The 14,283-nt window shown below is 68.7% G+C and overlaps 3 protein-coding genes across 5 annotated transcripts; 1 reads left to right on the forward strand and 2 right to left on the reverse strand.

Moving 5' to 3' along the window:
• Positions 1–154: 154 nt before the first annotated feature.
• On the reverse strand, positions 155–1,047 carry LOC138683642 (syncollin-like). The gene has a single exon (XM_069775640.1). It carries the CDS (start codon positions 1,045–1,047, stop codon positions 652–654), a length of 396 nt encoding a protein of 131 aa, XP_069631741.1. The 3' UTR covers positions 155–651.
• Positions 1,048–2,176: 1,129 nt separating this feature from the next.
• Positions 2,177–6,762, reverse strand: LOC138683290 (leucine-rich repeat and fibronectin type III domain-containing protein 1-like). The gene is made up of 4 exons (XM_069774902.1): positions 6,493–6,762; positions 5,472–5,519; positions 3,937–5,283; positions 2,177–3,556 (listed from the first exon to the last, which is right to left on the reverse strand). The coding sequence occupies exons 3-4, from the start codon at positions 5,259–5,261 to the stop codon at positions 2,983–2,985; spliced, it is 1,899 nt and encodes a 632-aa protein (XP_069631003.1). The 5' UTR covers positions 5,262–5,283; positions 5,472–5,519; positions 6,493–6,762; the 3' UTR covers positions 2,177–2,982.
• A 967-nt stretch (positions 6,763–7,729) lies between these two features.
• LOC138683289 (protein Smaug homolog 2-like) lies at positions 7,730–14,034 on the forward strand. 3 transcript variants are annotated; one of them, XM_069774900.1, is made up of 13 exons: positions 7,730–7,842; positions 8,460–8,889; positions 9,649–10,101; positions 10,482–10,733; positions 10,826–10,935; positions 11,050–11,136; positions 11,416–11,656; positions 11,765–11,850; positions 11,964–12,082; positions 12,548–12,743; positions 13,198–13,315; positions 13,510–13,593; positions 13,764–14,029. In XM_069774900.1, exons 2-13 carry the CDS (start codon positions 8,694–8,696, stop codon positions 13,790–13,792), a joined length of 1,971 nt encoding a protein of 656 aa, XP_069631001.1. In that variant the 5' UTR covers positions 7,730–7,842; positions 8,460–8,693; the 3' UTR covers positions 13,793–14,029. The 3 variants fall into 3 exon arrangements, with proteins under 3 accessions (XP_069631001.1, XP_069631000.1, XP_069631002.1); XM_069774899.1 differs by lacking the exon at positions 7,730–7,842 and adding an exon at positions 8,122–8,237; XM_069774901.1 differs by lacking the exons at positions 7,730–7,842; positions 13,198–13,315 and adding an exon at positions 8,122–8,237 and having other exon boundaries at positions 13,764–14,034.
• Positions 14,035–14,283: the final 249 nt, after the last annotated feature.

Below are 14,283 nucleotides of genomic sequence, written 5' to 3' on the forward strand. Positions count from 1 at the left end.
GGGTCACACATGTGCATGCCCACATACATGTGATGCGTGTGCATGTGAGGAACATGTGCACGTCTGCCCACACGTGTGACCCACCTGGGGCTGAGCATGTGGGAACCCCCCCGGTACCCTTCCCCAGGTCCCTGCTTGGGGGAGGAGGGGGGGTCACAGGGTGATGGTCGTGGGGACCCCCCTTCTTCCTGCCCAAAGATACCCGGGGGGCCACTGCCTGCTGCCCCACCCCACTTCCCCCCCAATAAAGCACCCGTGAGGCAGGAGCTGCTGCAGCCTCCAGGCTTTATTGGCTGTGCTCCAAGCTGTGCGAGGTTGGGGGGGGGGGGCAGAGGTGGGGGTGGCACTGCCACATCAACATGTCAGCCCACGTCTGTCAGCCTTGACCCATGTGGACTCATGGTGACCTGTGTGGACTCACATTGACTTGTCTTGGCCCGCATTGACTCGATTTGACTTGTGTTGGCTTGTCTCGGCCCACGTTGACTTTTCTTGGCCCATGTTGACTCATGTTGACTTGTCTTGGCTGAGGTTGACTCGTGTTGATTCATGTTGACTTGTCTTGGCCTGTGTTGACTTGCATTGGCCTGCGTTGACTCATGCTGGCTCATGTTGACTGGTGTTGACCTGCGCCGCCCCGTGCCGCCTGCCTCAGCGGCACTGGCAGTAGAAGCCCCTGATGGCGTTGTTCCAGTTGCCGAAGAGCCCCCACCACACCTCTTGCAACCGTGGCATCGTGCCGGCCCCGAAACTCCGGCTCTTCCCCTTCTTGCCGGCCCGAGACCAGACGGTCAGCTCGCAGCGGGTGCCCACCACCAAGGAGGAGACAGCGGTGACCCAGCCGTGGGGCATGTAGGGGACGTCGGAGCCAGGGTACACCACGAGGGCAGACCCCCCGCAGCACTGGTCATAGTAGGGGCTGTTGTCGGTGTAGAGCTGGGCGCAGATGCGGGTGCTGTTGGCCGGCCGCAGGTTGGAGGGGGTCGGGCACTGCACCTTGGCCCCCGCCAGCGCCGCCGCCAGCACCACCAGTGCCGCTGCTGCCATCGCCCACCCCCCTGCTGCCCCCGGCACTGCCCAGATATACCTGAGCCCAAGGACGGGGGGGGGGGGACGGGACCCAGGTGTTGGGACCCCCCCCCCCCAAGGTGTGCAGCCCTACTCCCTGGGAAGGGACCCAGGTGTCTGGGGCCACCCCCACCCCAGCCTCCCCCAGCATCTCCACCCCTGTGGGAGGGGACCCAGATGTTCGGGACCTCCACCCCACCCCCCTGGGAGGGGACCCAGGTGTCCTTCCCCCCCCCCACCATGGCCTCGACTGTGGCTTTGGGGAAACTGAGACACGGGGGAGGGGGGGCCAGGCCAGGCTGGGGACCCAGGTGTCCTGTATGCAAAGGAGGGAGGGTAATTAGCAGATGCCCGGGGGCGATGGGGGGGGCAGTGATGGGGGGTGCAAGTTCCGCGCCTGATTTGCATATTAATGACCCAAGGCCACGCCCTTGCCATGGCGCTGGCGGTCTCCCAGCAACTGCATCCCCCCGTATCCCGGCAACGGTATCCCAGCAACCGCGGGGGGGTAATTAACCCATCCCTCATTAGCATAGTCGCCCCCCGCCCCCTCAGCCAATGGCCACGGCGCCCACCTCGTTAGCCCGCTCATTAGCATACTAATGCACTCATTTGCATACAGGGACCTGCCTCTTGGGGGGGGACACGGACGGGAGATTCTCGAGAGTCTCGTATGAGGCTGGGGCTCCCTGGACCCTCCCCCCCCCAAACTGAGCGGGCCCCCCACGGGCCCCCCCCCAAAGGGGGACCCCGCAGACAGTGGGGCCCCCGGCCCCCCCCCTCCCCCAGACAGAGCGGCTCCCCCTCCTCTTTACACACAAAAAGTTTAATCACCCCGGGCGGGGGGGGGCACAGGTTTTTAATGTAAAAACTTGTGTTAAACACTGCAGCGGGCCGGGGGGGCCCGGGGGGACGGCTGGTGGGGGGTGTGGGCAAGCGGGGGGGGTCAGATGGGGGGGTGATGGGGCAAATGGGGGGGTTAAAGGGGCAAATGGGGCTGGGGGGGTGACAGGGAGGGCAAAGGGTAAATGGGGGGGCCGGGGGGGCCGACCCCCGCGGGGTTATCCAGACCAGCCAGATAGGAGGCCCCGGGCCGAGGCGGGGGGGGGGGAAAGGGACACAGGGGACAACGGGGGGGGACGGACCCAGGCGTCCGGTGTCCCCCCCCGGTAGGGTTGGGGGGGGCTGCGGTTCTCGTGTCATCTGTGCAGACGTGTCAGTGGTGTGTGCGGGGCCCCCCTGCCGCCGGCCCGGCCAAAGGCACCGCGGCGGGGGCAGGCCGGGGGCGCACACACGTGTCAGGGCACGCACATCCCCCCTCGGGGTGCTCATGCGTGTCCGAGTGCCCACGCATGTCCCGGGGGTGCCCACGCGGGTGCCATGGGGGCAAGTAGGTACTGGGTTGCATACGGGTGCCCCCGAGGGGGGGGCACATGGGTGCACACGGAGACCTCGAGGAGCACCTAGGGGTGCGTGCAGGCACCTGATGGCACCCACAAGCACCCGGAGTGGGGGGAGGGGCCCGCAGGCAACCAGCCATGGCTGTGTACAGGCACCCAGGGGTGCACCAGGCACCCAGGAGCACCCAAGGGTGCGTTTGGTCACCCAGGAGCACCCAAGGGTGTACTGGAGCACCCAAGGCTGTCTTCAAGAACCCAGGAGCACCCAAGGCTGCATTCAGGCACTCAAGGGTGCATTCAGGCATCCAAGGGTGCACAGAAGCACCCAAGGCTGTCTTCAGGAACCCAGGAGCACCCAAGGGTGCATTCGGGCACCCAGGAGCACCCAAGGCTGCATTCAGGCACCTAAGGGTGCACATGAGCACCCAGGAGCATACAGGGATGCCGAGGACCTGGTGCTGCCCGGGGAGGCTGCCTCCAAGCACCCTAGGGTGCTGCTTGCCCCCTGCTCCCCCTAGACGGTGCTCTCGAGCATCCAGTGGGTGCTGCCAAAGGAGGGGCGCAGGGTGGGGGCTGCGTCAGGCAGGTCGAGGCGCGGCAGCGAGCCGTGGCGCCGAGTCCGTGCACGCCGCGGGTAGCTGTGGCTGGGGAAGAGCCCCCGCGCCCCCCCACCAGCAGCACCCATGGGTGCCGGGGGCGGGAGGGTGGGGGGAGGCGGAGGCGGCGGCTCCGGCTCAGGGGGTCTGTGGGTGCCGTTGGTCTGGGAGCAGACGCTGGTGACGGCGGCGGGGGGGCGGCGGGCAGCTGCCGCCTTGTAGCGGGCGGTGAGGATGAGGATGAAGACGAGGACGGAGGCGGCGATGGTGGCACCGATGATGATGATGACGGTGCCCCCCAAAAAATGGGGTCGGGGGAGGGTGGCGCAGCCGGGAGCCCTGCCGGCCGTGGCGAAGCGGACGCAGCCGAGGGGGCGGGCGGTGGGCAGCGCCGTCGCCCCCTCAGCGTAGAGTGCCGAGACGCAGAGGTCATACTCGCGCCCCACCGCCAGGTCCCGCAGCACGAAGCTCCGGCTGGAGGGGGGCAGCAGCCTGGGGGGGGGCACGGAGGGGGTTGGGGGGGGGCACGGCACGGCAAGGCCACCTGTGCTTTCGGGCAAGGCCACCTGGTGCCGTGCGACGCCACTTGGGCCCTCGTGCAATGCCACCTGGTGCCATGTGATGCCACGTGACGGCATGCGGTGTCACACGGTGCTGTGCAGTGCCACCGGGCTCCGTGCAAAGCCACGCTGGGCCGTGAGATACCATGCAACCCCATGCCATGCCCCACGGCACCATGCTATGCCAGGCAACGTCCCAGGCTGCCACACAAGGCCATGCAGTGCCACCCAGCCCCCTGCAACATCTCTGTGCCCCCCTGCAGCCCCCCAGGATGCCCCTGAGCCCCCCCAATCCCCCCCGTGGGCACCCACCTGTAGACGAGGGAGTCATCGAGGGAGCTGTTGTACTGGATCTGGAACATGCGGATGCCGGGGACGTGGTGCTGGGGCAGCCAGCGGATGCGCGCCGAGGAGGCCGTCAGCTCGGCCGCCACGATGCGCCGCTCGCCCGCCACCCGTGACTCGTTGCCGCTGGCGTGAGCCATGTCAGAAGGACTGGGCCCAGCTTCAGCGTCCCCATCCCCATCCCCGTGAGGGACGGGCAGTGGCAGGATGGCCACCTGCACTCGGGCAGCTGCCTCGCCAGCGGCGTTGGAGGCGACGCAGGTGAAGGCGCCGTGGTCGCGGAGCGTGGCCACCCGCAGCTCCAAGGAGCCATCAGGCCGGATGGCGCGGCGTGACCCGTTCTGCACCAACCGCCCGTCAGGACCCAACCAGTGCAGCACCGGTGGTGGGTCGCCGGCGGCGGCGCAACCCAACCATAAGGGTTGACCTTCCAACACAGCGGCGGGGTCAGCGGCCGCTCTGGTGATGGCCGGCGCCTGGCACGCCAGCTCCTCCTCCGGCACGGCCCACAGCAAGCGGCCGGCGAGTGGCGGTGGTGAGGCACAGCTCTCCAACCGACCCGGCTGCGCCAAACGGCGCAACCACAGCAGCTCGCAGTTGCAATGCAAAGGGTTCCCCCCCGCCGCCAAACTGGGTCCCGGCGGTCCCGGCACCGGTGGTAATGCCCGTAAGCGGTTGGCGGTGAGGTCCAACCGCGCCAAGCGGGGTAACCGCGCCACCGCCCCAGCGGGGACCCGCTCCAAGAGGTTGTGATCCAAGGTGAGGGTGGCCAAACTGGCCATGCCGGCCACCGCCTCCCACGGCAAGGCCGGCAAGTTGTTATGGGAGAGGTCGAGATCCTCCACCGTGGCGGCAAAGGCGGCAAAGGCAGCGGGTTCGATGGCGGCCAGTTGGTTGTTGGCCAAGATGAGGTGGCGGAGGCTAGCCAATCCCCGCAGCTGCGCCCCGCTCAGTGCCGGCAGCCGGTTGCCGTCCAGGTGGAGGGCACGGAGGGCGCAGAGATCAGCGAAGGCGCCGGGCGCCAACCGGCGCAACCCGTTGCGGGAGAGGGTGAGGTGGACCAGGCTGCTCATGTTGGCGAAGTCGGTGCGTCCCACGGCGCCAATGAAGTTGTCAGCGAGACGCAGCTCCACGGCGGCGCGGTCCAGGGTGGGGGGCACAGCCAGGAGGCCGGTGCGGGCGCAGAGGAGGGTGGGGTTGGGGGCGGCCGTGGGGCAGAGGCAGCGGGGGGGGCAGCGGTGGGACCCCGCCACCGCCCCCAGCATCACCAGGGGGACCAGCAGCTTCGCCATCCTCCGCCGGCCCCGGCGGCGCCTGCGGGCAAGGGGGGGACAGGGTCAGGCCGTGGGGCAGGATCAGGCCCAAGGGGGGGACAGGATGGGGCCACGGGGGGCAGGATCAGTGCTGTGGGGGGACCCCCCCCATTCCCTGGGAGCCATGAGATCCCATGTGATCCCGCATGATCCCATGAGATCCTGCATGATCCCGTGAGATCCCGTTACCTCCTCTCAGGGCTCCATGTCGGTCCCGTCTGGGCGTTGCCACGGGGCCTGTGGGGACAGGGGATAGGCCAGTACAGACCAGTACCCACCAGTATGGACCAGCACCTACCAGTATGGACCAGTACAGCTGCACGCAGCCCAGTATGGCTCAGCACAGCCCAGTATGGCTCCATCTGCCCCAATATGGCCCCATACAGACTAGTCTGGCCCAGTACAGACCAGCAGAGCCCGGTATGGCCCAGTACAGGCCAGTAGAGTCCAGTATTGCTTGGTAAGACCCAGTATGGCCCAATACAGCCCAGCATGGCTCCACACACTCCAGTACAGCCCAGAACAGCCCAGTACAGCTACATACACTCCAGTATGGCCCAGTACAGCCCAGTCTAGGCCAGTACATCCCAGTATCACCTGGTAATACCCCACACGGCCCATTACAGTCTAATAAGGCCCAGCACAGCCCAGTATGGCCCAGTACAACCCAGTACAGCCCAGTAGGAGCTAGAACAGGCTGCACAGCCCAGCATGGACCAGTACAAGCCAGTATGGGCCAGTACAGCCCAGTATGGCTGAGGATGGCCCAGCACAGCCCAGTATGGTCCGATACAACCCAGTACAGCCCAGTACAACATAATATAGGACAGTATAGATCAGTATGGCCCAGCACAGCCCAGTATGGCCCAGTACAACCCAGTAAGACCCAGCATATCCCAATATGGCTCAGCGCATCCCAGAACAGCCCAGCATGGCCCAGTACAGGACTGCACAGCCCAGTACAGACCCAGTACAGACCAGTATAGGACTGCACAGCCCAGTATGGCCCATTACAGACCAGTACAGGACACAACGACCCAGGGACCCCTCTGCCAGTGCCTCCCTCAGCCCCCGGTGCCCCCCCTCGGGTAACCTCCCCCTCTGGTGCGTCCCCCTCCTCTAACCCACCCCCCCTCCCATAACCGCCCCCCCCGGTACCCCGAGCCCCGGTAACCGGTCCCCCCACCCCCCCAGTGAAGGCTCCCGGTACCTGGGGGGGGCTCAGCCCACGGACGCTCCCATCGCGGCTCCGAGTGCGGCACTGGCCGGGGCGGGGAGAGGCGGGGGGCCACCGGGCCCGGTCAGGCCTCGCCCCGGCGGGGGGCCATTTGCTGGTGGGGGGGCACCGGGGAGGAGGGGGCACCGGGCCCGGTTGTAGCGGGGTTGGGGAGGGGCGATGGGATGGGGGGATGCCGGTACCGGGGTGGGGGAACACCGGAATGCCGGGCTCGGGGTAGGGGGGGTGGACCGGGATGCCGGCCCGGGCTGATGGCGGCGGTGCGGGTGCGGTGCGGGGGGGGGGGGCGGCCCCGGTGCGGGTGCCAGTGCAGCCCCAGTCCCGCCGGCACAGGCCGCCGCCGCCGCTCGGAGCCGCAGAGCCGCCGGGGCGGGGCGGGGCGGGGCGGGGCCGGCGGGCGGGCCCACGGACGGACGGACGGACGGACCCACGGAGGGAAGCGGGACGGGCTCTGCTCCCCCGCACCGGCGCGGCCCCGGAGCCACCGGTCCCTCTGTCCGTCGGTCCCTGTCCGTCTGTCCTCCCCCGGCCCTCGGCCCTCCCCCCCTCCCTCCGTCTGCCTGTCTGTCTGTTCATCCCTCCCTCCGTCTGTCCGTCTGTCTGTCCGTCTGTCCGTCCCTCCTTCCTTCTCTCCATCAAGTCCTCCCTCCCTCCGTCTGTCTGTCCCTCCCTCCACCTCCCCATTCCCCCTCTGTCCCTCTGTCTGTCCCTGTCTGTGTGTCGTGTCCCCCGTCCCCCCCCCGCTGGGGACACAGGGACGCGTGACCGGAGCAGTTGGGGGACAGTGGGGATGGGCTGGGGACACTGGGAGACACTGGGGACCGGGGTCGTACGCCCCGTGGTCAGGGCCCCCGAGTCATGGCCCCACAGCCCCGCCCCCAGCCTACCCGAAGCCCCGCCCCCGGAGAGGGGCCCCGGCGCGGGAGGGGAGAGGGTGAAGCCGAGGGGGCGTGGCCCATGGGAGGGGAGGTGCGGTCTAGGCCCAGAGAGGGGCGTAGTCTCGGGAGGGACGTAGCGGGGACGGGGCGTGGCCGGCGCAAAGGGGAGGGGCCGCGCTGCCCCCTCCACGCCCCACGCGACGTCGCGAGGGCCGCTCCCCCGCGCTCCCATTGGCAGCGCCGCGGCCCAATGGCGAGCCGGGGCGGGGCCGCGAGAGGCGGACAACCCCGCCGACGGAAGCGGCGGTCCCACCCCGTTGCCCTTCCATTGGCTGCGGCCGTGCGGTTGGCGGAAAGGGTGGGCCGTGCCGGCGGACGCATGCGCGGTGGGGCGGTGACGCACCGTACGTGCCGTGCGCGCTGACGTTGCGCGGCGGCGACGGTGGTGAGTGAGGAGCGGCCCCGGCCCCAGCTCCGAGGCCCCTGCCCCTCCCCGCGGCCGCCGGGCCCGGCTCCGCCCCCGGTGCGGCCTTCCATGACCGCCCCCCCCCCCCCGTACCGGTACCGAGCCCCCAACTCCGCCGGGCCCGGCCCCCCTCCGCCTTGGCCCCTTCGTTCTCCCTGACGGCGCTGGGACCGCCCCGCTCCCGGCTCTGCCCGCTTCGCCCGCCGGGCGGGTGCTGAGGGGCCCCCGGGACACCCCCCCCCCCCCCCCCCCCCCCGAGCCCGGGCCCGCCTCCCACGGCCACTTCCCCGTTCCCCTCTTCCAGGGCGTCGGGTACCGCCGGGCCGGAGCCAGGCAGCGGGAGGGCGATCCGAGGGCTCCCGCGTCCCTCCCGGGTGGGTGCCGTGTCTCCCTGGGCTGGGCGGGGCGGGGGGACGAGGGGGGGTGGGCACTCCCGGGGGGCCCCGGTTGTCCTGGCAGGGCCGAACTGGCACCCTGGGACGCTCCTGGTCGCGCGGGGTGGGGTGGGGTGCCAGTCCCTGTGGGGGCATCCTTGGTCCCGTGGTGGGCGGGGGGTCCCCGGCCCTGACACCGCCCCATCTCTTCTCTCTCCGCAGGGATCTCTGGGGCTCTCCCACGGGAACGCAGCCGGGGGGCCCGGCCGGAGCCATCGGGGCCTCGTGCCCCCCCCCATGCCAGCCCTGGCCTGGGGGGGCACCAACTCCTCAGCCAGCCCCCGTGGGGGCCCCCACCGCGGCCACTGCATCGCTGCCATGTGAGGGGGGGGCACGGCTGGCCCCGCGTCTCCCCCCCTCCCCGCTGCCGTGAGCTCCCCCCTCCCTGGTACTGCCATGATGTTCCGGGATCAGGTGGGGATCGTGGCAGGGTGGTTCAAGGGTTGGAACGAGTGCGAGCAGACAGTGGCCCTGCTCTCGCTGCTGAAGCGTGTCACCCGCACGCAGGCCCGCTTCCTCCAGCTCTGCCTCGAGCACTCGCTGGCCGACTGTGCCGACATCCACCTCCTTGAGGCTGAGGCCAACAGTGCTGGTGAGGGGGGGGGCTTCTCTGGGGCTCCCTGGGTGGATGGGTGGGCTGCCTGGGTGGATAGGCAGACTTCTTGGGTACCCCTGGGGCTCCCTGGGTGGATGGGTGGGCTCTGTGGGGACCCCTGGGACTCCCAGGGTGGGTGAGTAGGCTCTCCAGGGCTCCCTGGGTGGATGGGTGGGCTGCCTGAGTAGACAGGCAGGCTCCTTGGGGACCCCTGGGGCTCCCTGGGTGCCCCATGAGGCTTTGTGGAGCCCCTGAGGGCTCTCACCACACCCGGTGGGTCTCCATGCATCATCCCACACCCCCCCCAGGGGCTCCCCATGTGGCCCTGGGTACCCTGTGGGAGCATTATGGGGACCCCAAAAGCTCCCTGGGCACCTGGCGGGGCTCCCCCTTTGTTCCCAGGCACCTCCGGGGTCCCCTCCTGGGCACCCTGTCTGGTCTCCCTGTGCATTCCTGGGCTAAATTAGGGTAGCTCAGGGGCTCCCCATCTTCCCCAGGGGTTCTGACACCCCCCCCAGGAGTTTTTGTCCCCAGTTTTAGCCCCCTGTATTTGCCATGGGAGAGTTTTGCTCCCCCATTTCCAGTCCGGGGAGGGGGTTTAACTCTGTCTCCCCTCAAATCTCCCCCCCCCCCCTTATCCTGACGAGGTGATTCTGCGTGGGACGCAGCCTCGCTCCCTCCTTGGTGCCGTCCTCCCAGGCTGCGCAGTGACGCTGACACCCCCCTCACCCCTTTCTGCTCCTCCTCCCCCCCCAGCCGCCATCAGCCAGTGGCCACAGGAGCCGGCGGAGGCAGCGGTGGCCCTGCTCCTGGCCCACCTCCCGCTCCTGCAGCCAGGGAACGCTGCCGCCAAGGCTGAGTACATGAAGCGGCTGCAGAAAATCCTGGCGTATGCCATCGAGAGCAACCGCTGCGTGGAGGAGAGCCGGCAGCTCCTCTCCTATGCCCTCATCCACCCCGCCACCACCCTGGATGACCGCAGCGCCTTGGCGCTCTGGTTGGGCCACTTAGAGGAGCGTTTGGCTGGTGGCAGCAGCCCCCCGGCACGACCCCCCTGCCCTGACGCTCCTCGACGGCCTCCACCTTCCCACGAGTGGCCTGAGCACGTGGCCCCCGAGCTGGGGCCGGCCTGGCCTGAGGCAGCCCCCCGAGAGAATGGGCACCCGCCCTTCCACCCCCCTGCCAGCGGCAACGGCCTGGGGGGAGCGGGTGAGTCCGGGGGACGGGGGGATGACACGGACACACAACACAGGGGGGTCTGGAGGGGGCTGGGAAGGGGGCTGGGGGGGACTGGGAGGGGTCTGGAGGGGACACTGAGGGCCAAGGAGAGCCTTGGGGAAACGTTAAGGACTGAGGGGGGGCTGGGGGAGCACCCGGGGGGGGCCACAGAGGACCCGGGGGGCTGGGGGGAGTTGGCTGGGGAGGTGAGCCAGCAGGCTGGAGGGGCTGGGGGGACCTGGGGGGGACACTAAAGGCCAAGGAAGGGTCTGGAGGGGACCCAGGTGGCCACAGAGGACTTGGGGGGGGGGGAGGTCCTGCAGAGGGGACCCAGGCCCACCCTGACACTTCCCCCCCCCCAATCCCCACAGCTCTGCCCTGCCAGCTGCACCCCAGCCCGCTGAAGCGTTCCCTCTCACTGGTGCCCAGCAGTCCCCAGGGAGGGGGAAATGAATGGCCAGGGAGGGGTGACGAGCCAGCTGTCCCCATCCCCCCCCGCCCCCCCTTCGGGGACCACGCGCCCCTCTCGCCCCAGAGCAGCGTGGCCTCCTCGGGCAGCGAGCAGACCGAGGAGCCGGCTGGCAGCCGCAACACCTTCCAGGAGGATGGCAGTGGCATGAAAGGTGGGGGACAGGGCACCCATGGGTGGCATTGGTTGGGGGGGGGCTGTGGGGACCTGTCACCTCATGGCCACCCCCGTGTCACCCCCCCAAAGATGTCCCCTCCTGGCTGAAGAGCCTGCGGCTGCACAAGTATGCAGCACTCTTCTCCCAAATGACGTACGAGGAGATGATGACGCTGACGGAGCATCACCTTGAGTCACAGGTGAGCTGGGGCATCCCCTCCTGGGATCCCCCCCCGTGTCCCCACCACCCCTGGATGAGGGGACAGCCCCCCCCCCCCCCCCCCCCCCCCGCCTGTCCGTCCTTGTCCCCACAGAACGTCACCAAGGGCGCGCGGCACAAGATCGCCCTCAGCATCCAGAAGCTGCGGGAGCGGCAGAGTGTCCTCAGGGCGCTGGAGAAGGTGTGACACCGGGGTGGCCCTCAGGTCCCCAGGGGTGGCATTGGGTGGCACCGAAGTGGCCTGGGTTCCCTTCTGCATACTGAGGGCTGGCACAGGGTGTCCCTGTTCCCCCTCATGTCCCTGTGTCCCTGGGAATGGCACAGGGTGTCCCTGGTCACCCCCTGTGTCCCCAGGGCTGGGGGGGGGGGTACCTGATCCCCCTGAGGTCCCCATGTCTGTGCTCCGCTTGTCCCCCACATTCCCCCCCCACCCCAACCAACATGTCCCTGGTTCCCACAGGACATCCTGGAGGGGGGCAACCTGTGGACAGCGCTGCAGGAGCTCCAGCAGATTATGGTGACCCCCATCAAGGCCTTCCGGCCCCCCCCGGCTGCCCACCCCCCAAAAGGCACCCCTGACGGGGCCCCCTCGGGGGCCGCCGATGCCTTCGCCCCCCACCCAGCTGCTGATGCTGAAGCCCCTGCTGCCCCCATCCCCGACGGGGACATCCCGGGGCAGTTCACCCGTGTCATGGGCAAAGGTGAGACCCTCTGATTCATTTGGGGGAAGGGTCCCAGGGTGCTGGGCGGGGGGGGGTCAGGGTGCCCAGATGCCTGGGTTCTTCCGTGACCCCTCTGCCCCCCTTCAGTGTGCACCCAGCTGCTGGTGTCACGGCCAGATGAGGAGAACATCACCAGTTACCTCCAGCTCCTCGAGAAGTGCCTGAGCCACGAGGTAGGGCAGGGCCGGGGGGGGGGGGCTGCGGGGCTGTGTGACACACACGCATCCCACCCCACCCCCCCCATGCCCCCATGTGACTCCCCCCATGTTCACATGTGCCCCCCCAGGCGTTCACAGAGACACAGAAGAAGAGGCTCCTCTCCTGGAAGCAGCAGGTCCTGAAGCTGCTCCGCGCCTTCCCCAAGAAGGTGCCACTCGATGGCCCGGGCTATCGGCCCCCCAAGGGGTAGGTGGGTGTTTGGGGGGGGGGGGGGCATGGGGCAGCTGGGACACCCCCCTCCCCCCCCGGTCACTCCATGCACCAGTTTCCCTTTGGACCCTGTCCCTCTCCCCAAGTTTACCCCTCTTGGGGGGGTTGAGACCCCCTGGGTGCTACATTTACCCCCTTGGGACTCCCCTGGGGGGCTCTTGGCCCCCCCCCAGGTGCCTTATTCCTCCCCCTTGCACACCCCCAGTGCCCAATTTCCCCTCCCCCCCCCAAATTGGGGGGGTCTGAGGGGGTCTCAGCCCCACCGCAGGACACCCCTGTACCCCAGTTTGTCCCCTGGGTGCCCCATTTCCTACCCTCTGAGAGTTGGGGTGCCTCATTTTACCCTGGGGGGGCTTAGGGTGAGCCCCCAGGGCTGGGGCAGGGTTTGGGGGGGGGGCAGATGCCACCCTGATCCCCCCCTTGTCCATCCATCCCCCCCAGCTGGGCCTTTGGCTCCAACTCGCTCCCCATAGCTGGCTCTGTGGGGGGGGCGGGGGGGCGGCGGGGGCAGCGCCCCTTTGTGTTGCCCCCCCGTGCGCTGCCCCCCACCCACCTGGGGCTGCTGGGGCCTGCTGGTGGGGCCCTCACCCCCCGGCCTCCCCTCGGCGGACCCCCTTTCAGTGCCCAGGGACGACAGGTGGGTTATAGGGATGGGTACTGTGGTTCTTTGGGGGGGTTCCGGGGGGGGTGTGTGGTAGATTCTGGGGTCTTTGGGGATGGGGGGGGGGGCGTCCTAGGGGTTGGGGGGGGCAAATGTGGGGGGGTTCTTGAGGGTGAGTGGGGGGGTGAATGCTGGGGGATTGGGGAGGGCAGATGCTGGGGTCCTACAGGATATGGGGGGGGCCAACACTGGGGTCCTTGGGGATCTGGTGGGGGGCAGATGTGGGGGTCCCTGGGCATTTGGGGGGTCTTAGGGGTTTGGGGGGGACAGATGTGGGGTTCCTTGGGGATTTGTTGGGGTGGGGGTGGGCAGGATGAATTTGGGGGTTGTTTTTTGGGGGGGCCCTCCTGGATGCCAGCATCCCTGTGTTGGGGTCCAGCCCCTCCCACCCTAATAAACACCCTGTCGTTTCCCCCCCTCCCCCCGTCAGAGCCTGTGGTTTGGCAGCAGGGGGGCCGGGGGCTCCCTGGGGAGCCGCAGCGCGGTGCAGCGCACCCACTCCCTGCCTGTCCACACCTCACCCCAGGCCCTGCTCGCCTTCCCCCAGGGTAGGTCGGGGGGGGGGCAAAAGCAGGGGACACCCTGGGGGAGGGGTTGGACCTGTGCTTCCCCCCCCCCCCAGGGGTGGGGGAGGATGCCTGGACACCCCCCCCAGGAGGGTTTGGGAGGGTCAGGGGTCTGGGGGGGGGGGGGGGGGTAGGAGGACTGGGACCTCCTCACCCTTGTGTGTGTGTGTCCCCAGAGTGTCCCCTCCCTGGCACTGACCTGGAGATCAACCCCACGCTGGAGTCGCTGTGCCTAAGCATGACGGAGCACGCGCTGGGCGGTGAGGGGGGGGCATGGGGATGGATGGGGGGACACACAAAGGCACAGGTGCCTTTGGGGGACACACACAGGGGAACAAGGTGGGGTGGGGGGGTGTTGGGGGGGGACACATGAAGGGATGTGCCCCCCCCCCCCCCAGGTGCCCCCTGACACCTCCCACCCTCCCTGCAGATGGCACAGACAAGACCTCCACCATCTGATGGCGCTGCCCCCCTCCCCCAATCAGGGGGTCACCCCTCCATGACCAGTCACCCTCAGTGCCCCCCCGGGGGGGGACCCTAAAATAAGCTGGGGGGAGGGGATTAACCCCCCTGCCCCCCCCCTCCCCCAGGCTGGGGGGGAGGGGTAGAGGGGCCCCCTGTGAGGGAGGAGCTCCCTGGGGCTGATGACCTTGCTGGGGGGGGGGGGGGGGGAGTGTGGGGGTCACGTTGACACTACAGGGGCTGTGTGTGGGGGCAGGGCTCTCCCAGCTCCTCTTTTTTGTGGGGGGGTGGGGTGGGTTTCACCATTTCTAATAAACCCCCAATCCTTTTTTTTTGTTAGGGTTTTTTTTGTTTCTTTTTTTCTCTTTATTATTATTAATATTATTTTGTTGGGGGGGCGTGTCACCCTGTGCACCCCCCAAATTTAGGTACATGTTGATGCCTCCCCCCGTGGTGGGGGATGCCCTGGGAATTCCCTCCCCCATTGG

The sequence above is a fragment of the Haliaeetus albicilla genome, chromosome W, assembly GCF_947461875.1.
Source record: "Haliaeetus albicilla chromosome W, bHalAlb1.1, whole genome shotgun sequence".
Lineage (NCBI taxonomy): Eukaryota > Metazoa > Chordata > Aves > Accipitriformes > Accipitridae > Haliaeetus > Haliaeetus albicilla.

Bases quoted from the DNA above. Each gene is read 5' to 3' on its own strand.
- LOC138683290 (XM_069774902.1), bottom strand. From the start codon at position 5,261: ATGGCGAAGCTGCTGGTCCCCCTGGTGATGCTGGGGGCGGTGGCGGGG. The intron at 3,557-3,936 runs GTGGGTGCCCAC...GCCCCCCCCCAG, and splicing joins GATGACTCCCTCGTCTACAG to GCTGCTGCCCCCCTCCAGCC.
- LOC138683289 (XM_069774900.1), top strand. From the start codon at position 8,694: ATGATGTTCCGGGATCAGGTGGGGATCGTGGCAGGGTGGTTCAAGGGT. The intron at 12,083-12,547 runs GTAGGTGGGTGT...CATCCCCCCCAG, and splicing joins GGCTATCGGCCCCCCAAGGG to CTGGGCCTTTGGCTCCAACT. The intron at 12,744-13,197 runs GTGGGTTATAGG...TCCCCCCGTCAG, and splicing joins TCAGTGCCCAGGGACGACAG to AGCCTGTGGTTTGGCAGCAG.
- LOC138683642 (XM_069775640.1), bottom strand. From the start codon at position 1,047: ATGGCAGCAGCGGCACTGGTGGTGCTGGCGGCGGCGCTGGCGGGGGCC.